Source organism: Lonchura striata, chromosome 2 (genome assembly GCF_050655825.1).
Source record: "Lonchura striata isolate lonStrDom1 chromosome 2, ASM5065582v1, whole genome shotgun sequence".
NCBI lineage: Eukaryota > Metazoa > Chordata > Aves > Passeriformes > Estrildidae > Lonchura > Lonchura striata.
In genome coordinates, this window is record NC_140704.1 from 41235649 (window position 1) to 41262102 (window position 26454).

General features: G+C 38.5%; 1 protein-coding gene across 3 annotated transcripts in view; it reads right to left on the bottom strand.

Moving 5' to 3' along the window:
- GADL1 (GAD like acidic amino acid decarboxylase 1) overlaps positions 1-26454 on the bottom strand; it is an 81952-nt gene that overhangs the window by 19941 nt on the left and 35557 nt on the right. For all 3 annotated transcript variants that reach the window (XM_085573237.1, XM_021525866.3, XM_085573236.1), the window contains exons 12-14: positions 21501-21700; positions 17256-17307; positions 14149-14238 (exon numbers count right to left, since the gene is read on the bottom strand). In XM_085573237.1, coding sequence (XP_085429363.1) covers positions 14149-14238; positions 17256-17307; positions 21501-21700 — 342 coding nt within the window. The remainder of the gene's footprint in view (positions 1-14148; positions 14239-17255; positions 17308-21500; positions 21701-26454) is intronic.

Consider the following 26454-nt stretch of genomic DNA (forward strand, 5'->3'; position numbering starts at 1 on the left):
GAGGGGAGGAACATCAGGAGATGGGCAAAGATTTCCAAAAGAGGCTCTTACGCTGATGTGGTTTTCTAGCTCTTCATTCTATGATGTCCAGGGGAAAGAGTGGGGGCAAAGAGGGCAAACAGGAAGGGTCAGGGGTTTATCTAGGCTCTGGACAGGGAGGGCTTCTCTGGCTCTCTGCCAACCCTGTCAGGGCAGGAAGGAGGGGTCCAGGTTTATCTGATCAGAGTCACAGGTGTCCGGGGAATGGGGGAAAACATGGCCTGAGCGCAGTGTAACAAAAAACAACCTGATTCAGAAGCACAAACGGTACAAAGAATAGTTCACGTTGACCTTTCAAGGTTATCTGATCCAACAACCCTGCAGCGAGCAGGGAAACCTTCACCTACATCAAGGTTGTTCAAAGCCCCATCCAGGCTGACCCTGAACCTTTCCAGAGATGGGATAGCTGTAGAAATCTACATTATATTAATCAAACAGAGGCATCATTCAAACAGCCAAGATGCATGGATACCCAACACTGGCCTTCTCTTACCTTCCTCCCCAGCAGACACCACATCCCGTTACCATGCCCTGATCTGTCACATCCACAGGCTCTAATTCATACAACGATCAGTTTTGCACACCCTATCCCAACTCACCAGCAGACCCAGTATGATACATCTTCATTTCCAACCATATTGTAGCCCAAAGAAATTACTCACTGGTCTATAAATCAGTACTTCCTCTTCTGTGAACTCATCACAGCTTCACTATACTCAGTGAAGCCTAAGGAAAATGATGGTCACAATCACAAAGACTGTTTTAAAAGACTTAATTTCCAAAAAACTTCAGGTGGAAAAGATAGATGAAGGCTTAAAGCTCTTTAAGAAGAGATTAGATGGCCAAAAGCTGCAATCCTTCAATCAAGAAAGAAGACAGCTTTATCTAAAAGCCCATCCCGATTTATTGGCAAAGGGAAGATAGCAAAGCAATATTTAACAAGTTGAAAGAGGGAAGCAGATCAGATAGCAATCAATACAAATGTGACATGAAGTAAATTTATCAGAAGGAAAATAAAACCTTGATTGACAGAACTAAGGAAAGAGGAAGCAGTTTAGTATGTACATTAGGGATGACTGAAGCCCTATGCATGGTTAAATCATTAACAATACAGGCAAGGCAGAAATGTTCAATAAGCTTTCTTTATCTGCTGGGAGGGATTCCTACTACAAATCAGATGAGCTTTCCAAGCTATCATCAGCCATCAGGATGTTAAAGATCTACTGAAGAGAATTTTTTAAATCTATAGGCCTGGATGGCTAAGATTAAAAACAGCTCACTGAAACTGTGGGTGATTTTTGAGGATAGTGTGGCAATTTCAGAAAACAAGCACTAGTATTAGAAGTGGTAAGGAGATAGAGCTAATGAATAAGTTTGCTTAAGTCAAGGTGAACCTGAAGTTAAAAAAGAAAAGTTTGTGCTGGATTTAATGTATAATGAGTTAAAGGGTAAGAATACATTGAAATTCTAAAATTTATACAAACAGATTCAAAATGTAGTCTTTTGTGTTCAGTTATATTTATATCTTTGCCAAGCATCATTTTTTGGGTCAGCCCACCTTCATTATTTTGCTGATATTCCAAGTTTTCTTGATGATTTATTTGCACTTAGAGCATTAATAGGAAAGCCTTACACAAGCCATTAGAATGAAAAATAGCAGGACCAATTCACACAGGAACAGCACAAAAAAAAAATTAGGACCTCACAATAGGAATGCAGTTGAACCAAGCAAAATTTGAATAACTAGCATATTCCCCCGCACAGGAAAAACAAAATGTCAATCAAACATTGCTGCTAGTGAAGCTCCACAGAGACCGGGATTAACCTTGATGCTGATCCTCACTGTTGGTTTTCTGAAAGTCAATAAATGACAGCTGAAACCATTTGCAAGTGAGAGACTCACAAGGTAGAAAAATGAGGAAAACAACCCATTGCACAGACCTGGACTGCTCAAACTCACTCAAAAGGTAAGTTATGCATGCAAAGAAAAAACAGAGACAACTCAAAATGGATGACAACCCTAAAAACAGTGACTCTGAAAAGACTGCAGCAGTCAACAAGAAAACAAAACTCATATGAGCGTCCAGGTCACACATCGGAAGCCAAAAATCCTTCCTGGTAAAACACTGACTTCTCTGCAATTTTTTTCACTCTACACCCAACTCAAAATCAGCTTTTAAAAGTTCTGTCAAGAGGCAGACTACAAAGTTTTGTAATTAGGTCATTTATGTGAGTGCTTTAAAACAGTCAAGACTGCTCTTAAACAAAGATTCACAAGATCCACTGCTTTATCTGGGATGTCAGTTTGTTTTCCATAGGCCAATGGGAAAAATAACCCAAACCACCCAAGATGTCTTGACAATTTATTTTGTTCTCAAATGAGTAATATATACACAAGAAAACTTTTCATTTCAGCAGTCATCACCTATATATATGTTTTTGTTTTTTTTACAGAGCCTCCCAAAGAAATACAGTAGAAGAAAAAATATAATATGATCCATGATTTTATAAACAAGTGCACAGGCATTAGGGAGACAATTTTATCTCCACATACAGTAGTGGAAAAAGAGGTGCTAACAAACACAGGTGCTGGCAAGAAATACATATTTCAGATGTTTGTTGGGGTTTTTTTACAATAATGAAAAATGGGAAGGATGATGATGACAGCCACAGTAATAATTCAATGTCTAATGAAGATTTAAAGATATTAATCTATTTAGTTTATAAATAGAAGAATGAGAAGTGACTTGATGATAACTTATGGGGAAAAGGGGAAAACGCATTAGAGAAGGCTATTTTAGTGTGGATAAGCATTTTTTCACCACCATTTTGTACAGGAAGGCTAATTAGCCATTGAAAGGAGATACCGAAGAATGTCTCAGTTTTACTATACCTTGATGTTTTCCAGTCAAGAATAGATGCCATTCTACAAGACATGCTTATATAAAAGTCACTGGTCTGCTCAGAGAAGAGTCCCCAAAATACAGAGCTGGCCAAGTAGACAATGACAGTACCCTAAAACAACCCCTAAACAGTTCTTTGATCAAATATTTGTGAACTATAAATTATGATAACAATTATTTTTTAGAGATGCTGCATTTGCCCAATTGCCCACATCCTTTGAAACTCCACTGCTATGAGAGTCACACTTATGCCTGATATAACAAATAGATTGAAATATTTTCCCAGACAGGCTAAGCCAGTGGTGAAATTGTCACCCATGTTTCAGACTACAGTGGAAGTTTACTGTGAGGCAAAATAAAAACTTATTCTGTTCAGCAACTGCTCTTTTCTGGCTGATAAAACAGAAAAAATATCTTATTTTTCCATCAAACACATAGCAATTCATGTTGTAGCAGCCTATTAATTAATGGTGAAACTCAAAGATTTTATTTTCCTTCTGTCCAGCTCACTAGAAAATGACCAAAAAAATCACTATGCTATTCATCTCATGATCACTATTACTGCACTGTGGTCAATTCTCTGCTGTTATTTATTAAACATATCAAACAAACAGAATGCTGGAAGACACTTGTTTCATTCAGAAACCACAGCAGGTACCAGCTGGCAGAGTTGGTAGCCCTACCAATACCACCAGAAAGAACTTTATTGAGCAGTGTAGAAAAGGTTCATTTAAAAAAACACCACCAATAGTCCACACTACTATTTTCTGTTCATTCACCCACCTGCAACTTCTGATATTCAAGTACCTTTTCTATCTAAAGCACTCAGAGAAGGTCCTGTTACCACACCCTTGCAGAGGAAAAGGCACCAAAAAAATGGTGCCTTCCATTCCACATTGCGGTTTAATTAGTGCAAAAGCCAGACAAATCATGCATTAACAATTAAACAACTGCTAAGAATGATTTTTGCTTGGCCACGTGCTTTGCTTTCACTGTCAGTGAGATTCATCCTATGCATAGGAGCAGGGGGAGGAGTAGATGTTACTGTTATCCTACACATACCCTTCAGCATTGAAATACCAATTATTAGTGAGGTTAATGAGTATATATAACTATCATAAAGGAATATATATAGCCATCATGTATCAAGGCAGTGGCTCTGGTGGGCAGTTCCCTTGCCAGTCCCTAGTGCACTCTAAAATGCTCACCTAAAAATCACCTCACCACCATTCAGTTCAAACTCCCACTGTAAAACAGATCCTCTGAACTGCATACCAAAATCCTCTCAAGGCCAGGGAGCCATAGCTTGGGCAGCTGCAGCAAGGCAGCTCTAGGAGAAGTTCACAAAGGTGAAACAATGCAGTGAAAACCTGATGGTCTTTGAGGAGCACCATTAAACTCCATGAAAGGACCTGACCTGGGCTGCACAGCTGCCTCGCTGCCCCAGCCCAAGGGCTCCAGGTCAGCCAGCACAGCCTGCACCAGCCCAGGTCTGGCCTGGTCACACACAGCACAGCCCTGGCACACCAGCCCTGTAATACTCAGGCAAGAAAGGTTCAAGGGTCTCAGTCTTTCCAGGATTCCTACACTTCCATTCCAAGTTTTTTTCTCTGTCGGGGTGCTGGAAAAGTCAACCTTCCTTCTACCATATTTAAATAGGAAAAGAATTTATCCCTTGTGCAAACCACAGAACAGCAAGTCCACAAAACCCTTCTGTTACTGTTATTTTTCTGAGACAAAACTATACATCCTTCCCATACCCACACAGGACCACCTGTGCAGCTTCAGGCTTGCAAATTATTGCTTTCCCATCACCAGGAGACCAGTTAGGATTCTTCAGAGAGCCCCTGAGGCTTCTCATATGAAAGGAGTAAATTCAGAGCTGGCAGACAGATAGATCAGCTTCACAGAGCCAGAGAACATGTTCAGTGCTCCTGGGGGACCATTCTGCAGACACCCAGGACAGAGATGGGATAGCCATGAGTCAAATGTACTGAAGATACTCTGAAATGCTAATGTCTCTCAAGGACTGTTTTTCTCATTTGCAGAAAATTAGGAGGTGTAAGGGGTAGAAAAGGGACTTTATTGTTCCCCTGAACATCAGATAAAATAATTTAAGTCGGTGCATTAAAATATGATTACAATTTGTTATAAAAAAATAGATTATAAGGCTTTCTTCAGGTAAAAAGAGCACAGCATGAAGCTTCTAGGGATCTCAACACCCCAGTACTTAGACATTCCCAGAATGCTTCAATTATTGAGTTACCCTGTGATATATACTGGGTTTCATTTTGATCCACAGGCTATTAAACATGATCTATGATACTTCCAGAAAAGCAGTAGTTTGGAGTTCAACCTGTAACTCGAATTTTTTTTCTTCTATCATTGGTTATTAATGTGCATGTGGCACTGAGAGAGCAGAACGAAGGGGTGCACAGGTATTCAGGAGCACAGCGCTGCTTTAGGAGAACAAAGTCCACAAGGACAGGCAGAACAAAATGTGTTGAGTGTCTTCAAACTGCCTTCTTGCTAAAAGCAATTCTCTTCACAGAGAGACACAAAAAGCCATTTAAAATATTAATCAATATGTTCTAACTCTAAAATAAAGCAAAGGAAGTGCAATTAGTCCCATTTAAGCAGAGGAAAATACATGCTGATTGGGCAAACAAGTGCTATGTAGTCAAGAATCTGAATGTACTTTTTCACTGTCAGGGTGATGAAAGACCTGCCCAGGGCGGTTATGGAGTGTCTCATCCTTGGAGATATTAACAAGTCACCTGGACATTGTCCTGGACAACAGACTCTAGGAGTCAGGAACTCAAAACCCTGCAATGCTCCCTTCAAACATCAACTGTTCTGTGATTCCTTTTACAAGTGGTTTTTTTACAATGAAGTTACTTGACTAACACTATATGTTATTCCATCCTCTGCCTTTCAATAATAATTCTCCTTTATATGACCCCAGTGGGTAAATACACACCCATATACATGTGTATGCATAGGAACACACATGCATCTACATTGAAACACTGCATACAGACAGTTCTAAAGAGTTTCACAGTGTTGCAATACAAAATATAGGATTTTTTTCATTTCTACAGCAGTAATGAACAAAAATGCAATACTTTTCTGTGGAGCAACATGACTCCAAGTAAGAAGCACTTATTTTTGTTATGTTGTTGGGAAATGAAAGGTACAAACAAGGATGACACTGAAGTGCTCTTAGTGCAAACAAGCAAAGAGACACAATAAACCCCTACATTAATTACAAATTCCCTTTTGTTTTCTATACTCAGAAAATAGTTTAGTATTTGCTTTTAAAAAATGTCATAATTGACATAGTTTTCAGATTAGCTTTTTCAATCTGTGCCCAAACACAGAGAAAACCATTTTCTGTTGCCAACCAGCTGCTTAATTTCTATTAATTACATCACTTTCATGTAGTCTCCCCAAACACATTCACCTTTCTGGAAAAGAAATGGGGTTGTTTTACCCTCTTGGTCTTTCCACAATTTAAGAGATGCTTAACAATGAGTGCAAAGCATCTGCTGCTCTAGGTTACAACTTGCATCTATTTGAAAGCCATGCAAATTTAAAAGTACTGTCTTTGTTCACACAGAAATAGCAAGGAGCTCTTATGCAGTGTTTAAGTGTCCTTTAGTAAATTGAGTCAGTGTGATAAAGTGGAGAATGCAGTTCCACTGAATCCCCACCACCTCTGTTGACCTATCAGTCACAAAATTGGACTTTTTAGAAGCTTTCTGTATATAAACAGAAAGATTCATTATATGTGAAGCTTTTAACCATGCAAAGATTTGAAAACAGGTTATTTTCAATGTCTGAACTGAAAGCTAGAGTGACCCTCAGGTCAAAGGAGGCAGCATGCAAAAATTGTAATATATTGGACAAGTGGAACCCATGCTTTCCCTGTAAGAAAGGAGTATGCCTATAAAAAACATATACCACTGCCATAGGTGATTTGCTTTGGTCCTGAAAGAACATTCATACCAACTGTTCCTTTTTTAACCTGAATTAAGTACCATGTTTAGCCTGTGGCCATATGGCTCCTAGTACATGAGCCAACTAAGGTATCGTCACAGAGCATTACATATCGTGACGGAAACACGCCTTGCAGTCACGTCCCTGGAAGGTTTGGTCCTTTACTTTGGAACTGTGGGTCTCTTGTGACTTCATTACCTAACAATATTTCTCTCCACTTTGTGTATTGCCCCCAGCTTCATTTCATGCCATTATGTGTATTACCACATGGAGAAATTCAGACCCTCCATTATCGTTAAAAGGATTTCAAGCAAGAAACGACTAGTGTGAAACCTACTTCATCTCTGGAGATCTGAGCAATCTTGCTCTGCAGGTGGCTTGAGGAAGATGAAATCCTTGTTCAACTTGAGTGCAACATATGGAACTGCAGCAGACTCCCTCCCACCAGCTTTGATCGTTTCAGTAGGCTGAGCACCAGGGATCAATAGACCTCAGTCCCCAGTGTGCCTTGAACACACACAGCTCAATGTTAAGTCCCTGACAAAAGTTGCCCTGCACTCTAATCTAGTAAACCACCATTCATCATCAAAATCACTAGGGTTTCTTCTCTTTTTTTTTTCCCCAAGAATTAAGGTGTAATTTTAGCAGCTGTACAGCAATGCCTTTAAAATAGAATTGTTTTGCTGCCAGATGTACTATTTAGTGATATTTATTGTTGTCTATTTGCTTCAATTGAGACAGGTACCACTGGCCTAACATATGTAAAGGTCTCTACATGAATGGGACTGCCTGCAACTGGAGCCCATCTGATACTACACACCCTGAAAAGTCAGTCTGATATAAGGAACAAAGTAGATAGCTAGAACAAAAATATCTACGACTGTCATACCATGAATTACTACATTATTACTTAGGACTATTATAGAAAGCATGGGCTGGAAGCAGTTCACACCCTTGCTTTGTCTTATTACGTCTACTGTAGTCACAATGCAGCCATACAAATATACCTCTGTTCTAGTCCCATACACAAACCTGATATGCCAGACATCCCATGAAAGAGCAAGTGTGAGATCAGGTCACTCTCACACACCATTATATGTGGCTGAAAGTTAGGCAGGTGTACAACTTCAACAATGTAAGATATGAACTGAAGTGCCCCTAACACCTGGGTGGAGGCCAAAGGTGAAATGGGCACTGTCAAGAGCATTGACTCCTACTTCTCCTGATGAAGACTTCACCAGCCAATTCAGGCCCTTGGACTAACACTACTACTTCAGTAATCATGCAACAATAAATACGAAAGAGAAAAAAAACATAAATTCCAGTTATAAGCAGATGTACAGTCAGAAACTAACATATTTTCCTTTGAATTAACAATTTAAAAAGCAGATTATTTTTGTATTCTTATAACCCAATTCTATGGAGGATATATTTGAAACAAAGTAATGTTAAATACCTTGTTTAATTAACAGCTACAGTCATTTTTGTACTGATGAGTTATATAAAACTGCAGAAAAAGACACATATTAAAAGGGAAAGTGTGCAAATTCCTCATTAATGAGGTACTGAAACACTGCTATAATTTTTCTCTGCTATTATATTATACTGTACTGTTTCATCTCATTTATCAAAGCCTAGACCTTTCTTCTTAACAATAAAAGTCATTTATATGCAACCAAACTACAAAAATTTTATTCATCTGCTGCAGTATATTATGCAGTATCAGTTGCGAAATAAGAGGTGTTGCTACTTTAAAAAATTATTTTATTATTAAACTTCTTAGCATCACATTCTGCTGACCTTGGTTCCCCTGAGAAATCAAATTTATTTGAAGAGCCCCTTCAGAGATCCCACCTGATATGTTGAAATGACAATCCACCAATCCTCTGTCAAAAGAAAGATTGTCAAAGCAATCTCTTTCACCTGCAGATTTTTGTTACTTGAAGTCCACAAAAGATTTGAAGGGTGGTTTAAGAGAAAGCACAAAGACCTTAACTGATGGCACTAGTGAAGTCTAGATGGACATCACCCACAGCCTTTCCTTCCTCACTAAGCTTGTTCTGGAAGCCAATGATTTGGCCAATCTAACACCTGTATATTTCTGTGGAAATCTTACCATTTTTTTCTCGTCATTTTTTGTGGCCCTTCATCAAAACTGGTGTCAAACTGAGCTAGATGCTAGAGGCAGTAGGCTACCTGCTACCATAAAAGTTACTTATGTAAGGAAAGTTCACAGAACTCTGTTTCTGTCATTACTCTTCAAACACGCACATTAAAGTATCATTTGCTTCCTTGTTCTAGTGTAAGAAAAACTCAGAGTGATACACAGGGATGCCAGCAAATCAAAAAACATTTTGCATACAAATCCCAAGTAGAAATACACTTGCAGTGGCATATTTAGGACCTTTCTTATGCATGAACCTGATTTCACTGCATTTAATACTGTGTATAACTTGCGTAGTTTTTCTTCTGTTCTTCCAAAATGTGGAGGACAAACTTCGTTAATATTAGCAGCTGGAGGTCTTGTTTTCCCTTCCTATTCAAATCTTGCACCATAATCAATAGGTATTTTGAATATATAATTACTGTTGAATCTGGTCCTTTATTAGTTTTTTTTTATTTATACTACAAAGACCACAAGATTCAGGGGTTGCCAAGGCAACACCTCTTCAGCCTCCTTACATTTATGCTTTGATATGAAATCTCTCATTACACAAACGTATCACAACACCATTCAGCATGACAGGCTATTTTACAAATATGCCTTCAGCTAACAGATATATTGTTCTCCTAAACAGGAGAGAAAGGCTGGGATAAGATTACCTTTTACTAAGGTGAAGAGAGGAGGGGCAAAATGGCAGTTCAAGATATACAGCCTTTAGTAGAATATTACTACTTCAATATGACTTTGCATCCTTAGCCTTTTATTACAGCCAATAATCTTTTTATTACTTGGCCAAAAATCCTCAAAAGGAAAGGAAGGAAACAAAACCAAAAAACACCAACTGCATCCCAGAAGTATAGTCTGAGACTGAGATTCTAGAATTTTAAGTTACTACTGTATATAAAAGCTTTACGGAACCATTGGAAATCTAATACTCCAGTATATGTTTTTTAGAACTGCAAAGCAGGCAAAGTTTAGTAAATCACAAAATACTTATTAGGATCCTACTGCTGCTTTTTGAACCTGGATTTTGAAGTCTAAAGTGGTCCTTAGCAATAAACCACTAGCCTTCTTTACTGAGAAGTATTCATTACATAGCACTCTACCCACAGCTATGCTCCAGGATCATTTGACAAGGCCAGTGTCCTGCAGGAGGAGGGGTCTGCTAAAGACAGGTGCTTATGGGTTGTCTTTTGGTCTGCCAGACCAAAGTCTGAGCTTCAGCAGACTACCAACTGATCCAGAATGAGTAAGACATGGCTAGCTGACTGGGTTAGCAGCAGGATGGCAACAGGACAGTTCCAAATGTATCCCTTCAAACTCTTCCTTGTGCTTTAGTATCCTCTGTCTGGAGGACGATAATGCCAGGAAGTTGCCAGGAGGCTTTCCAGAAATGCTATCACTAACAATCAGCTAATTCTACATCATCTGCAGGCATTTCAGTATAAGCTGAGAAAGCTAACTTTTCTAAAGAGAAGACTGTTACAAGAAAAAATATGCATAGATATTTGTAGGTATGGAGAAAATACAAAAATTGAAATGACATCTGCTTATGTGTTTCTACTTCTTCCCTCAGTTCCATTTCTGCATTGCAATTTCCAGCTCAGCTTTTCTCACCGTGACCCTGTGACACACCGACCATCCTCAGCAGCAAACAAATCCTACGGTGTGTCGCCAAAGGAAAAGGAGCGAAATTCCCACTGGGGGGCGCGTACAGCACTAGCAAAGCCATCGCTCCTCCATCCCGACAATTGTGTCAGTTCCAGGTTGGAGACAGCAGCCCCCAGTCTGCAATGACAAAATAACACCGCTGATACTTCTAGATGGATCTACCAGCAACTCCTCAATTACCACAGAGGACCCCTTTGCAGGGTTTCTACGAGAAGAAAGCTCTCCTCACTTGTGAAGAATGGCACTGGAAAACATCTTGCACGGGATCGTTTACGGTCTATACTGTCTGCTCTTGCCTCAGTGTGCTGCTCAATGTTCAGGGCATCCAGGACTATCCTGGACCATCTAACTGTACCCAGAGCCTTGCTGCACTGTTTATAGAACTAGTTTCACTACAGCAGCCAGCTGCTGCTGTAATCCCAAAAGATCAAATTGGTGTCAGACTGGATGTGCTCAGAATTCCCAATCTCACGCATAACAGAGGAATGTACTAGTCATGCTGTTCTTTACTTCCCCCACCATTGTGTTGTTTTTTCACTCCCTAAATTGTTCAGGTGATTAATCAAATGACCAGTTAGTGGCTGTTCCAAATCTTTCAGTCTTCTATCACCTTTCTGCTTTGAATGTAGGAGATTCTGAAGAGCCTGAATTTCACAGCTGAAATTGAAAGCTCTGGAAAACAACCTGCCCACCCCCCCCCCCAAAAAAAAAAAAAAAAAAAAAAAAAAAAAGTAAGCTTCTGAGAGACACATTCTATGTAGGACAACAAGAAGGCTGACATCAGAATCAGGTAGCATGCTACAATCCACTCAGTCCTGACACATTTCCATATAAAATGGGCCATGGAAACTGGAGAAGAGCCAGTACAGCAGAAAACCTCCAAGGTTATTTTGCATAGGACCATGCAAATTCTTCACAAAGCTGAGGACTTTAGATCTGAACAATTTGCTTATCAACTTTCACCAGCACTAAAACTCATATAACTAGCCTTAGAAGACAGCATGTTATTCTGAATAATATTGCTGAACAAGTAGTTGAATAAAATCAATTACTTGCCCTAGGGATTTTTAAGACATATGTTTCCTTAATTGTTGTCAGTTATGCAGGTCAACAAAAAGATTGATTTCTGGATAAACCAAATAACTGTGATGTTAAAGTGTGATGTGAAAGGAGAAATTGTGAATGAAAGCATTTTAATGCTCATTTTAGTGATATTATGGGAATAGTCAGGAATTGCTCGCAATCAAGAAACTGTCACAGCCCCATCTGTCCATCAACAGTACCACCTAACAATCTCTCCAGTCTTAATGCTCTTATCACTTACACCTTGCTGATCAGGATGAATTTCTTCTTGTCTTACAATATATTTGTACTGATTAATGTAATACAATGCCCATGCTGGTTGCATGGGCATTATATTACATCAGCAATGTTAAAACAAATTTATCTTAGCTGAAAAAAGCATGTCTGTCTTATTTTTTCTGACCCAGTGCTGTCATCTCACTGATACATGTTGTGCCCCAAACCAGCCCTCAGCATCCAAAAACCAGAATAACCTCAGACCTACCCCTATAAAGAATCAGGGAGGTGAAATAACATATTTTCACTGTGAAACAGGCTCACTTCTGTAGCGTCAAACTACTTCCCAGCAGTGTCTAAAATAACACAACTTACAATCATCTTTTTTTTTTTTTTTTTTTTTTTTTTTTTTTTCTTTTTTTTTCCTACAGGAGAGAATATTGTGCCATTTGCTATGGAGTTTTTGTGTGTTTTGCACTAGATTTTTTTTTCAGGCTTTTGTAGGGAAGAGTGAAATACTTTATGTCTTAGAATTTGCGATTTCTTAGCTTTTCATCAGAGGAGATATAAGAATCAAGAAAATGTCACCTTGCCCATGAAAAGACTGGTTGAGATCTGCAGCAGTGGTCATTTCTTGGAAGAAATTGCATGCAAGTGTCCTTCCCTCCATGCTCTTTCCAAAAACACTGGTTAGGAAATCTGTGTTTCCAGAATCAATCTATCTATATTGGCACATAAAATAAATCTATTCCCTACCCTGACTAGAAGCACCATAGAGTAACAGAGCAAAGAACCAGTAAGTTACACTCCATAAGCCACTCAAATATACGTGCTCAAAGCCATTTGCTGTGCTTCATCCCTTCCCTCCTTGGTCCCATCTGTAGCCACATAAATCAAACAGTGACAGTAGTAGCATTTTTTCTTCTATGCCTTCCAGTTGCTCATTCCCAAATTCTCACTCCTTCATGGGTAGATGAGCTGTTATACAGCTCTGTATACATACACACACACACACACACACACATATATATATAGATAGATAGATAGATAGATGCACACATACATATTCACATATAAGACTTCCACTCTAGGGAGAGGATGGGAAGCCCCAAACAAAAGGAACACAGCCTTGTGAAAGGATGGTAAATGCCAAGCCCTTGCATCCATACTGTGGCTATGCATGGATCTGGACTACAAAAGTATACTTTCCAAAACAGTACAGATAGGGTTAAGGAATATATTCCTCCTAAAGAGACTCCAGCAAAAATTGAAAGCAATTCCTGTGAAAGCTGCTGAAATGAGAGCAGATGTTACAGGAAGCATGTATATAAAGCATGTATGCTTGTCTATATATTTTGCAGATGATGCACACATCTATGTTCTAGTTTAAACTTCTAGTAGCAAGTTCTATGAAATAATAAACACAGAACACTGCAGCTCTTACAGAGATGAGTAAACAATGAATTAAATTCAATTCCTCACAGAATAATGTATTCAGTAAAACATAATACCGCAATGTCTAGTGGTTTCTTAATTAAGTCTTAACTAATGATTCTCCACTAGTAAATTCAAAATTTTACTGCTGCTTTTTTTTCCAAGATGTTCATGACTTTCTATCAGCATGGCAAAGAGTTACCAAAACACTCATCTGTGAAGCTTTTCCTACAGCATTTTCCTATTTTATTCCTGTTGCCATTTATGTTTAACATCAGAAATACATTCTTAAGCACTTCTTTGCTTGCATTATCATAGATTATCACAGATAATGCAAGCCAAGTTCCAAGGACAGCACTAAGTATATGAAACAGGTAATGAATAATCTGTCTAGACAAGAGATGCACCAACACTGTCCCTCTCGTTCCTCTTGCTAATGCTTACATCTCTTACAGTAAGAAAAAAATTAATAAGATTTGTCTAAACTAAGAAAAACCTTAAATCTTACCAACATCTATTTGAGGATTAAATCCCCAGTCTACTGATTGATTATAATGGTGAGCAAAGCTGAGAGCTATTTCACATTCTTATCTGGCACACAGATTAATCAATAAGCCTCAGGTAACACATGACACTCACCTGGTGCAGCTTTTGCCAAAATTCAGGTCCATCCTCCATTTTTCTTAAGCTCGGTGGAATGTACCAAAAGCAGATGTTTGCATACTCCGGCTAAACAAGAGAACAAGTGATTGTTTATAAGATGCAATAGGGATACATATCACAGCTTTTCAAAGAGTTCTGTTTTATTTTTTGTGAGGGTGAATCCTTTGAGTTATACCCTTTCCTTTAAAACTTCCTTCTTCAAGTCATCTTTTGTTTCCTTTTTTTTGAAACTAGAAATAATTTTTCATATCATCCGTTCCTCCTCCTGTTGCCAGGGGCTCTTTTTTAATTTCTTCCTCTTATATCCATCTTAACTCTGTTTTGCTCAGTAAAAAACTTTGGCTAGAAAAAGTATGAGAGAGGCACAGAAAGGTAACTTGCAGAATTCGTATTTGAAGCAACTTTAAAGAGTACATTTACTTTTAAGTGTTTTGGGGTTTTTAAATGGAAATTTCCAATTATGCCTTTTATATGAAACACAAAAACTTATTTTTTGTGACCATTTAACACTTTGACACCTTGTCATTTTTCTACTGAATAATGCCAATCTCCTCTCATATCATAGAGCATGCTATACAGTGCTGGAGTTAATGCTGAATTTCTCAATTTTCACATTTTATAAGAATCTCAAGACCCCTTTCAGGGTGTGCACCATATCCTGAATGTATCTTGTCTAATATCTAAGCAGGCCTTTTGAGCAAAGACTGAAACTTTGTCTTCTTCTCTCTAGGGAAATTTTGCCTTTAAACTCAGCAGAGTTAGCTGCAAGGCTCCCAGCAAAAGTGGCTGCGCACCATGCATTATAAAATAAGGTATTTGGTGCTTATGAGGTTTCTGTATCATATATGATTGAGAAAATGTTCCCAGCATGCCAGCCCAATGTCTATACATTTCCTGCTAACTTGGAACTATTGTCTTGTTTACCTGTAAAGAGAACAGTCATATGAGGAATAGATACACCTTCTGATCCCATCCCACACAATCCATAAATCACTAAGGCAATCTTGACCTCCACTATTTGCAGCACAGCATTCAGATGGCAACTCAATTATAATATGGATTATGATAATTTGGATTGTGAACTCGCACACCCCATTCCTCTCCCACATGCCATCCTCATCAGTACCAGTGGAAAGAAAAAAACACTGTTAAAAGGGGGCTTGGCAGCTGAGTCACACCATCACTTTGCCCCACTGTGGATGTGGCTGCTATTACAATCCCAGGCAGCCTCCTGAACTAGGAGATCCCACCAGCTGAGACACATTCTTCCACGAAAGGCCTCTGAGAGCTGCTCATATAATTTTCTGTGTCATTCAAAGGATGCATTAAAGACAATGAAATCATCAAGAAGAATACCATTGTCAGCAGGAACTGAGCTTCAAACCTGCCATGTGCTGTTGCTGGATTAAAGATCAGTTCTTAAAGTGCCATTTCTTCTCCCAAAGAGCTTGCTGTGAGTACACATGTAAACAGACTCTGAAAAGGCAGCATCTTCCCCATAAGACCAAGGACTAGCTCTGTGTTACAGGGTTTATTGCAAAACTATTTAAAATCAGATGACAGGAGCAGACAGATAGCAGACAGCATACATTACCATATTGCCATTGCCTCTATTGCCTTCTTGATAATATCAGTTTCCTTTCACACATCAAACACATCATTGCCCTCTTAAAATACCATTCATCCTAGAAAACTACCCCCAGCCATGCTTCACACTCTATTTCTGGTTATTTTGTCATGGGTCTTATCCAACCAAGTAAGTAATTATACCACAGAAGAGTTCAAGATGACTCAAGCACAAGTGGCATTTACAGGCCATAGAGCAATTCTCATTACAGGTTTTTCCTCACTTCATGTATCAGAGGATCATCTTCTTAAAATCCTTGTCTGAAGCCCATCTTGCCTTCAGAGAGGTCTTGCACAGCTGGGCCTCACTGTCTCATAGCATCTTTTCCTTGAATTCTCATTGCTTATCCCCCTGCACTACTGAAAACTTGCTTAACCCTCTCAACTTCTCAATTCATGGAAAAACTCATAGAACTCAAGAAGCTCAACTTCTTTCTCATACTACAACACTCTTTTCAAACCCACTTTAGATCCAGGTGTCCCATTCCTGCAGGAACTACACAGCAGCTTCTGCTCTTACCAAGAGTTTTCACATCTACAGCAGATCTGGGCTCTTTGCTAAGGTCTACAACAACAAGAAATGGACAGCTTTTAACAGACTTGCCTCTTTACTGACCCCATCCTGTGCTGATGGACTAAAATTCTTCAAGTGATCAGCAGTTTTCAAAGTTAAAGAGAAAAGTTTACATTGTATGAATAGTATAAAATATTTTTCAATATTTGTATTTTGTCTAGCCTAACCTGGGATGCTCATGGTGGTGCTTATTCCATTTCCCATCCTTCTTCAGGTACTCTCTTCCCCCTGATCCCACAGAGCTGCCTGTCTCTCATACAAGTATTCTTTCAGCAATGCAAAAGGTTTTTTATAAAAATGACAGGTCTTTGCAACATCCTCCAATATCAGCATCATTAACCAAAGAGCTGAGGACAGGTGGAAAAACAGTACATAAGCTCTATTCCCTTCACCCACCCTCCCCCAAGCAAGATCTCCAAACAGAAAATAAGCTGACAGGTGTAGTAAAATAAGGGAAAGACACAAGTTTTGGGTAGTTTTTAAGAAGATAGTAGTTGAAGTAGAATGAGGGGAAAAATATGGACTTTAACAATGAAAAGTCCATTTTTAGGATCAAACTATTTTTCCATCCATCACACAATCTTATTTGTAGTTCTGGCAAGCACTGCTTTTCTACAGCCAGCCTCTTAGCTCTCACAGAAAAGTGCTCCATCTACACCCCCTGAGGCAATAGAGGACCAGAAGCTAAGAAATTAGGTAGAATGATGGTAGGGAAACACAGCCCATGTTATGTGTGTTCAATCATATCTGTGGACCTCCAATACAAAAACTTACCTAGATAAGATACTTCATACACAAGTTGGTAATTGACTAAAAAGAACAAAATCAAAAAATTGACACTTCTTAACAATAACAACAACAGTTCAGTTCTCTTTTCACTTACCTCTAAAAGAAGCTGGAATCCCTCTCTTTTTTTAATTTCCTCCACTAGATACCTGTAATTTAAAAATCAGGGTTTTAAAGCATAGAACAATACACAGAGACAACAGCAAAAACAGGGTCTTTTTTTCGTATTTTTTGGGTTTTTTCCACACTTAGAAAAGAGCAGAGTTAAACCTCATTTCTACCTGCTGTGAAAATGTAATAGCTATCAGTTCAGGGAAACAAAAGAAGGCTACAGCCAGCCAAGATGCACTGAGGAGAAGCCAAATTCTGTCCTCAGGCAGAGATTTTCAGCAGAGCCACATGGCACAAATTGATCCTATTTGCATCAGGTTGTGAACTTTCCCACTGCAAATTAATACCTCTATCCCTTGTTCTCAAGTGCCAGTGCTGGGCTGCCATGTTATTTCATGGTCACTCTGAGACCTCTTGCATTCTACTATCACCAGGATCTCTTAGCTTAGCCCAGAATTTTAAAATTTGAACGTACTTCAAGCTCAGCAATTTTCCCAGCACTGCCCACACTCCACACAGTACAACAATGCAACTTTCCACTCAGTGGGCCACTGCTTATGTACAACAATCCCTGGACCTCCCATGCTAACAGAGTATGAAAATTGGAATTTCTTTTCTTTCTCACCTGCCATGCATGAAAAACACAGAAACCTTCAATGGAGAGGTGGGTTTGAATGAAAATTTTGGATACAAACAGCTTCCATTTACACAGTTTTTTAAAACATGACCACAACTCCGCCATGGCACACATCACACAGGAATTCTGAAGCAAAGAGGACATAGATGGGAATTCTCTCTTCTCCCCTCATCAAAGCCTCACAAAGAAAAATTTCAACAAATTCACAGTGCTTTTCCATTCCAACAAAATTTTAGTCTTTTACATGAAGATATTGCTGTCCAACATTAGTAAACCTGACAGTCAAACTACTGATTGTGCACAAATCTGTTCTTCTGCATTCACTATTTGGCATTTTCCTGACTGAAGCTGCATTACTGGTCATCACACTACTAATTCTTTTTGGTGAAAAAGAGAAATTATGTGAGAATAACCTCCCTTGGTCTACCCACACACCTGGCTCTTGCCCCCAGCAGAAACACCTCTAGCACAGTTGTCTCTGCAACGCCTTCTCCTCAGCAGACCTGCTGCAGAAACAGGCTGGCTGGGCAAGCAATAAGCAATCCCCTCGATGGCACACATTTTTCCAAAGAGTGCCTGGGGAGCTGTCGTGCTGTTTATCATTCCCAAGTGCTGTGCCTGTGACTCACTGCCTCCCAGCACAGGCTCCACTGCAGTGGAGGACCAGTGCCCAGAGCACACAGCTCAGAAACTGTGCTGTGCACTGGGGAGGAGTTTCCTCTCCCTGGAGCAAGTCACAGTTCTGTTTTTTTCTGCCACCACTGTTCAGATCCGTGTGCACTTGTTTGCTATCTGGCTGTTAATGTCCACACTACTCCTCAGGCTGAGAGACATGAGTATCTGTAAGGTAATTATTTTATGTCAAACAAGCTTGCTAGTTCTGTCCTGCTTATAACAAGATTCTTGTCTGTGCCATAAAACCAATATTCAGCAACATCAGTAAGCTACTCATATAGCAGTGGCCTTCAATTAATTTTTTCTTTTAATAAATTATGAAAGCAAAACCTATGCTTTCTCTTTTCTTTTTTATTTAAGGTCTTGAAATGTTAGAGCAATTTTGCAATGTTTAATATCTTTCTCTCTTACCTCAAGTGCCTTTATTTTATATCACCTAGGTATAAAATCTGACATAGACTACCTGGTGTCAGTCAGGCTCACAACACTGTTAATCATGTTCTTAACTACACTGCCAATAACCTAAGAAGGCAACCATTAGAAAATCCATTGCCCATGATTTATCTTGCCAGGATCATTTGACGGCAGTGGAGCAATTTACTTTGTGCATCTCTCCACAGCTGACAGCAAAGTTTTATTATCATGTCACAATTGTAGTATGTTAGAGGGGCTTGAGTCTCAGTGAAGACCAAAGTACACAGAGAAATGTCATTTGCTGTGATTAAGCCTTGCAGAAAATGAGGGGTGGAGATCTGCCGTGAAAGTAGACATATGTCTGCTAACAGTGGGTGTCAGAAGAGGAAACAGGCAGAAAAACTCCAAAGAAGCTGAAGCATAAAATGCAGAGGTGCTTATGTAGTAGCTATAGCTGTATTCTAAAAGCAGTTTATGTCTCTTTTCTTTTTAATGTACTTTATAAGGCAACATCCCTACATCAAAGATAATGGAGGGAAAGAAAATACACAAAAAAATCTGAAGCAATCAGTGGAATGCTCTGCATATTTAAAAAGCAAGCCTTTCCAAATAGACATCATCACAATGATCCTGGGATATTTAATACCCTGAAAGCATGATTCGTCGCCAGAACAAGAAGATACTACTGGAATAGTCAATAGGCAAAGTTTGGTGCATCAGAAATACATGCCTGCAATTGCCCTAAAATCTTTGCAGCTCTGCTTGGCTACAAGCAAAACAAAAGAAAACCCAAAACAAAACAAAACAAAACAAAAAAAAAATTGCCCTTAAATTCTATAGCCAGTGGACTAATTCCAGAATTAATCCAGGTCTGTGTTCAGGAACACTGAAATACTACTCTTGCAATTGAAGTAACATCCAATGTAACAAATGAGAAAGCCTTCACAGCTGAGTAGTTGATAAACCTGGTACAGTGTTTACGTCCATGCAAACTCAAGATGGTAATGCCACCACTGTGAAGAATCTATTTCATTAGATATAGTCTAAAAATTAAATTTCATCCCAATGGAAAAACAAACCAAAAGCCAGAAAAGACAAGCCAGTCACTCCTTAGAAGTGTTACCATCTGAATCCTAATGTTGAACAGAAATATTGATCCCAGAAAGGTCATTAATCACTACACAGTCAGTCAAATGACCTTGGCCAGTGATCTTGATAAGGCTGAATTCTCCTACTGATAGGGAAAAGAATTACTTACCTTGAACAAACAAAGAACAGTGCAATGCTTTGCAACAAAAACAAGGTGCAATTTAAGCAGAACATATTAAGAAAAGATATAACCAGTCAAAAAACTGAGTGGCTTCAAAGAAATAAAATAGAGAAAAAGTCACAATTTTTTTTGGTTCCACTGGTTTTGGTTCTTTCTTTTTATTCCTTTCAAATCCACTCTGGGTTTCGGTCAGGGGCATTTTAATTTTTTTCATTTCTCTTAAGTAACTTCATTAGAATCAGACTATTCCTTTAATTTTGATTGAAGTAAACATTAAATTCTTTTCTACTTGTTATTTTATATAAAAAGTAAAATGTCAATAGCAATTATTTGACTTAAGGCAGTGTGTACCTAGTTTGGTGTAGTTTTCATTGTGCTTTGTGCTGTATAAATTCTGAACAAACATTTTACTTAAAGTGAACTTTTTAATGAGCCGTTATCTTATTTCAAAATAATTTCTTCTAAGAGAAGAGAAAACCACATGTTTATGGAAGTCTCTTCCTGGAAATGAAGACATCACCACCACTTTATTCTTCTACCAAGAATTTTGCTGAATTCACTTGTGAACTCAGTTTGGAAAGACCGAAAACCTAATGAAATTGAAGTGGGCGGGTGTGGGGAAGATCACAAGAAAAAGATGTTTCAATCCCTAACAGAACATACTGAAAGCATTAAGAACTTGAACAAACTTGAGAAAAACCACTCAAGTATGACAGAACAATATTGCTTTCCTACAGCTCTATTAGATAGTAATATTAACACAGCATCCTCATATGAGTTCCCCATGATCAGTTTTTTTGCATTTTCTCTTTCACAAGGAATGACATTAACAGAAAACTTTGGTTCTTGCCAGACACAGCTTGGATTCTGGCACATAGAACTTCTTTTACAATACCAGAACACACAGTTGAACTAAAAGAAAGTGTTTTAGTAACTCTGTCCTATGTGCATAGTTAGGTAACATAAATGTTCTACTATATAAACTGATAGCCTAATTTTGACTTCCTTGTTTACCAACATTTATACTTATTGCTAAAAGCAATAACTACTATTAAATATTGTAGTAAATGTAATAACATTAATTCTTATTGCTATTAGTTCCTCCTATTATACACAAACAAAAGCATAGAGGCAAAATGTAACAGTGGGGCATGTTCCAGGATATGGAGTATCAGCAGTGCCAATATTTCAGCCAATCAAACAGACTAGACACACTCAAAACAGTGAGGTGGTACCTTGCCAAAGCCAGTGCCCTGTTCACTCTCTCCTCAAGGCCCGTAGTTCCCAATGCTTTCCACATCAGCCAGAACTTGAATGCATCCGGACGCCTGCTGCACTGAATGGACTTGTCCCCAGTGTCATAGCTGACATCGTAGAACTTATCCTGCTGGAACAGGTACGCAGCCTCGGCAGAGTAGCACTTCTTCAGGAGGCCCTGTGAGGAAACACAGACTTCAACTGGTGATAAGCATTTTCAAATCTCCTCACAAGCCAAAGCCTTTCTTTTCTTGTCTGTATCAAATGCTTATTAAAACATACCTGGATATGCAAGATACCATTATGGTGGATAAGAACCCCGGATGAGCCTAAAGTCAGTGAATTCACACTGACAACCAACATTTATTTATGATTATTTTCTTCATAATGTCATGAAAGAGCAGCAGGTTGAAGAGGAATTTTGACTCAGATCTCAAGAAATCATGAGAGTGGGTACCACAGAAACAGTTGCCCTAAAACATATATGGATGGGAAAGAGAGAAGAAGGAGACACCTATGTCTACTGGTCTAGTTTTTAGATCCCAGAATCACAGAGTATTTTAAGCTGGAAGGGACCCACAAGGATCATTGAGTCCAATCCAAATAAATGGCTCATATAGGGACTAAACCCACAGTATTGGCATTATAAGCACCATGATCAAGAGCAGCCCCTGAGGAACTTCTTACATGTTCACAAATGGCTCAATCCGTTCCTGCTTTGGTTAGTTGCAGGTAGGGAAGATTTTAGCCCAAAGAAATAAATGTTTAGCCCTTACTGGCAAATAGTCACTGTGGATTTAGCATAGGCTGGCTGCTTGAGCAGAAAATCCACAAGGAGATTAGTACAACCCAATTTTTTTCTCCTTCACATTTCAGACAAATGTAGCATTTGAAATTAAACCTAAGAAAATATACTTTCACATATGTTAATCATGATTTCTAAATAAAATTATTTTTATTCAGGAGTCTCCAGCCTACAGCTTCTGAAGGGCAACATGGGCAGAGATGAGCAGCATAAAACAGACAAAGATTAATGAGTCATGTGGCAGGTTCCAGCCGAGAACAAGGCTGGGAAACAGAAAGCACAGAGGCTGTTACAGATTTAAAGGTGCAGAGGAAGAGAAGAGCCATAGAAGAGCCAGCTGTTGGCTGAAGGATGAAATATCAAATATACTCTGTAAAACTATGAAGTAGAGAGAAGGGCTGGCAGAAAGCAGATTACATGAGCAGAGATGAGGGTGGCCCTACAAGGGTCCCAGGAGACAGGAAACACCGATCTCTCAGTGTTAAGAAGAGCACAACTCATTTTCCAATTCAATCTCACTCTTCAATTTGAGCAAACAAAAAAAGCGTTTCTCATTTCACCCTTTTCTCTGCATCTGCTGCAAGTCTGATTTTGAAATGGCACATTGTCTGATATCAGTCTTAATCAAAGTGTTATATTCCCACAACAGAGGTACATTTCTTGATCTTCATTCCAATATCCTACTTATGACTTTGGGGCTGGCAATAAAATGGAGTAAAAAGGTCAAACAAAAAAAAAAATAATTAATAGACTGGTATACACAGAATAACTCTGCCTCACTCCTAGATTTCAATTCCCTCCAAAAAAGCAAAGCAAATAAAAAACCCCATCTACACACCTATTTATAGAGCATAAAAGAAGAACACCACCAAGGTTTCTCTACAACTTCTGTAAGGGTTTGACAATCCCATTGTAATATTTTATAAAAGTACAGCAAATTCTGTCTAAAGACTTTAGTCACAGGAGCAGCACGTTCAGCCTGGTGAAAAGATAGCTTTTATGACTGCTTGGGGGAAAAAAGGGTCTCTGTCTGCTCTCCCTTTGCAGTGATAGCGTGCAACTGCAGCACAGCTGGAAAGCCAATGATGGATGCAGTGTTTTGCAGCATATACAATTATAACACCTACTCTCCAATTTTCTCAAATAAAGAAAAGCAAGAAGGTAACACTAGAAATGACAGAACAGTCAAGCACTGAGGCACCCATATTTTGAGGTTTTTTACAGTTTTTTTTCCTCTGGCTCGCAGCTGTACAACAAGAAACAGGGGTCCTTCTGTCGAGATATTGCACTCTATTCATTTAGACCTGCATACCTTTACTTTCAGGAGAATACCAAGTTTACTAGACATGGTGTTTAAAAAAGAAAAATAAGCAAAAAGGCATCAACAACCACAAATTTAAACTAATTGCTTTGTCTCTCACTGACTTAAAATGTTGAATAACATATCTGCAGTGAGTGTACAGCAGGGCTGATCAATGTGGCACTATCTTCTGCCTTTTCAGAATGCACTGCAGCTGCACAATAGAGGATGCCACAGAATAGTAGTTCCCCTCATGCCTGTCACCTGATAAACAGTAACCATTGTTTATCACAAGAAACCTAAATGCAGTTGGCAATATTACAAAATACTGAGAAGTTCACTTAAGATCACAGGACATTTGCAGAGTTACATAGTATTTTAAAATGCTCTAGAGGAAAAATGCAACAAATATTTTGATGGCCCTAAGTCAGTTTGTATTGTTGGTAATGTGGGTCATTCAAAAAAAAAAAAAAAGGCAGGTACTGAGGTACTGTGCTCGTCTCCTAGTGCATCTGAAGCTGACAATACAATGTGGTTTGATGATCCTTTTCCACCTGCTTATCTTACTAAGAATGCAACATGCTCAAGAAATCCTGCTGAACATACTGATGCTATCAATCTCCAGATGCAAGTATAGTGACATCCTCCTGCAAGTCACTACAGCAGAGAGGAAAAAAACAAAAATCACCCTTTGTGAGAAAGAGAAAAATATTCTAGAAGGGGAAGGAAAAAGAGAAGGGAAAAGAAAGGGAATAAAAGACAAAAAAAGCATCTCGATTTTCCTAGTCAAATTATGAAAAAATAGAAGAAAAAAGAAAGAAATAGGCTTTAAATATGCTTTCTACCTCAGTGTTCTCAGTCTCAACAAGATCCCAACATTTTTCCACACACTAACTGAGCTGCTACATTTGTTCAGGAGAGTTGCAAAAGTTTCATTAGAACTGCCCCATTGGACAACTTTGAATTTCTTTCTTCATCATCTTTTATCTTTCTACCCTTTTCTAATGCAAGTTTTCAGCCTTATAGTCAGTTAAAGTTTAGGAAATGAAAATACTATTTTCATAGAGGCCCCAGTCCACTATGAAGTTTCAGAGCTTTTGATTTTGATGAAATCTATGTAGAGTTTTTTGCATGTTTTAATAGCAAATTGATGAAAAAATATTGATACTGAAAGCAAGAGCTCCAAATTCATAATTCAATATATTTTTCTCACTGAACATACTTACCTACAGCAAGTCTTCTGATCTCTTTCCGTTTCCATTGCTAGTCAAAAGTGAATTTCAATTGCATTAATAAAATATATTTTTCCCTAAGACAAGTCTCTCCCTGATTTGCCTCTTCTGAGGCATTAAGGACAATCTTTTGAATAGCATATTTGAAAATTGTCAAAAGCAGTGCAGTTTGCAAAAGCAAACTATAGCAATTTGTTTCAAGAGGTGAGAAGGAGCTCTCAGTTGTATTAAACCCAAACAAAAGCAATGAGAATAGAGCATTTCCTGCAACTGTCCTGGAGGGGAACCAGGGAGGTAAATGTCTCCATGATATTGCAAATGCTGAGGAAGAGATTACATGTGGATGGGTACCATCATCACCTTAATCAATTATATTCTTACTAAAATGGGATTTCATTGACACTTTTTTCTTAACTAATAAGTTAATATTCTGCTTATCACCTAGAACTGATTGCTAATTACCTAAATTAAACCTAAACTTCATTCTCACGAGTCACAGAACTTTGGCACTCGTAGTTCAGTAGTTCTCTCTTTATGTAAAGATAATATTCACACAGATATGGATGACAGCAAGGACAAATTGGAGTAACTCTTTGGTTTTTAAGGGAGTATGTACAACCCAGCACCAATTCCTAGCATTCTGAGAACATATAAGACCAAAACTGACTTCATCAATGTTTTGAGATTTATTGGTCCATCGAGCTTTGTGTTTAAACAGCCACTGCAATCATGACTCAGCAATAGCAGTGTTTTCTGACTAAGACTACCTTGAAGAAGTGATGAAAGTTACGCAGGGCATGGCAGTGAAAAAGGAATTGATGAGCAATTCTTGAGTACTTTAAGCACTGAAGAACTACAACCATTGATCTGAGCTTTTACAATGGAATAGCCAATTTTTCTTTCCCTTTGGTGAAATTGCTTCTCTCTTCAAATCAAGTCAAACACTTATATCTCTTTTCTATGCCTACCTTCCTTGGAAATATTCCAATTTTGTTTCACTAAGGCTGGAAGATACTCTTTTATCAGCATTTCACTGCAGTTAATATTTTTTTCAGGTTTTTTTTTAATCTGTACAGGAAAATATTTAATTATAATGTTTCATTCTAACAAGTCAGTGGCAGTGTCTTAAATATACTAACACTGCTAAACCCCATTGAAGAAATATGGAAAAACTAAAACCCAAACAAAAAAAAAAGCCACTATTATCTATGTTAATGAAAAATTACAGTGTTGCCAGAACAACTGAAATGTGATCCCAACTTCAGAAGATTATCTTTCATACAGAAAGCATGCATGTGAACAAGAAAAACTGAAGGGGATTAATTTGCTCACTTATAATCAACTAAGGGTAATTCTGAAGTATTCCACAATTTCCAAACAGATCTCAAAGAAAATGGGAAGATCAGCTAACAACACTTCCTTAACACTTCCTTTCTTTCAAAGGGAGATAGGGTAATCCACAAATGGGACTTAACATTCATTTTAATATTTTGCTGTTTTGAATTCTTGGAGAATTCAGAATTTCAGAATCTACCTGAGGTTCCTTGAACATTCATTCACAAAGCAGTGTGTGTCAGACTCTTCCAGCTCACATC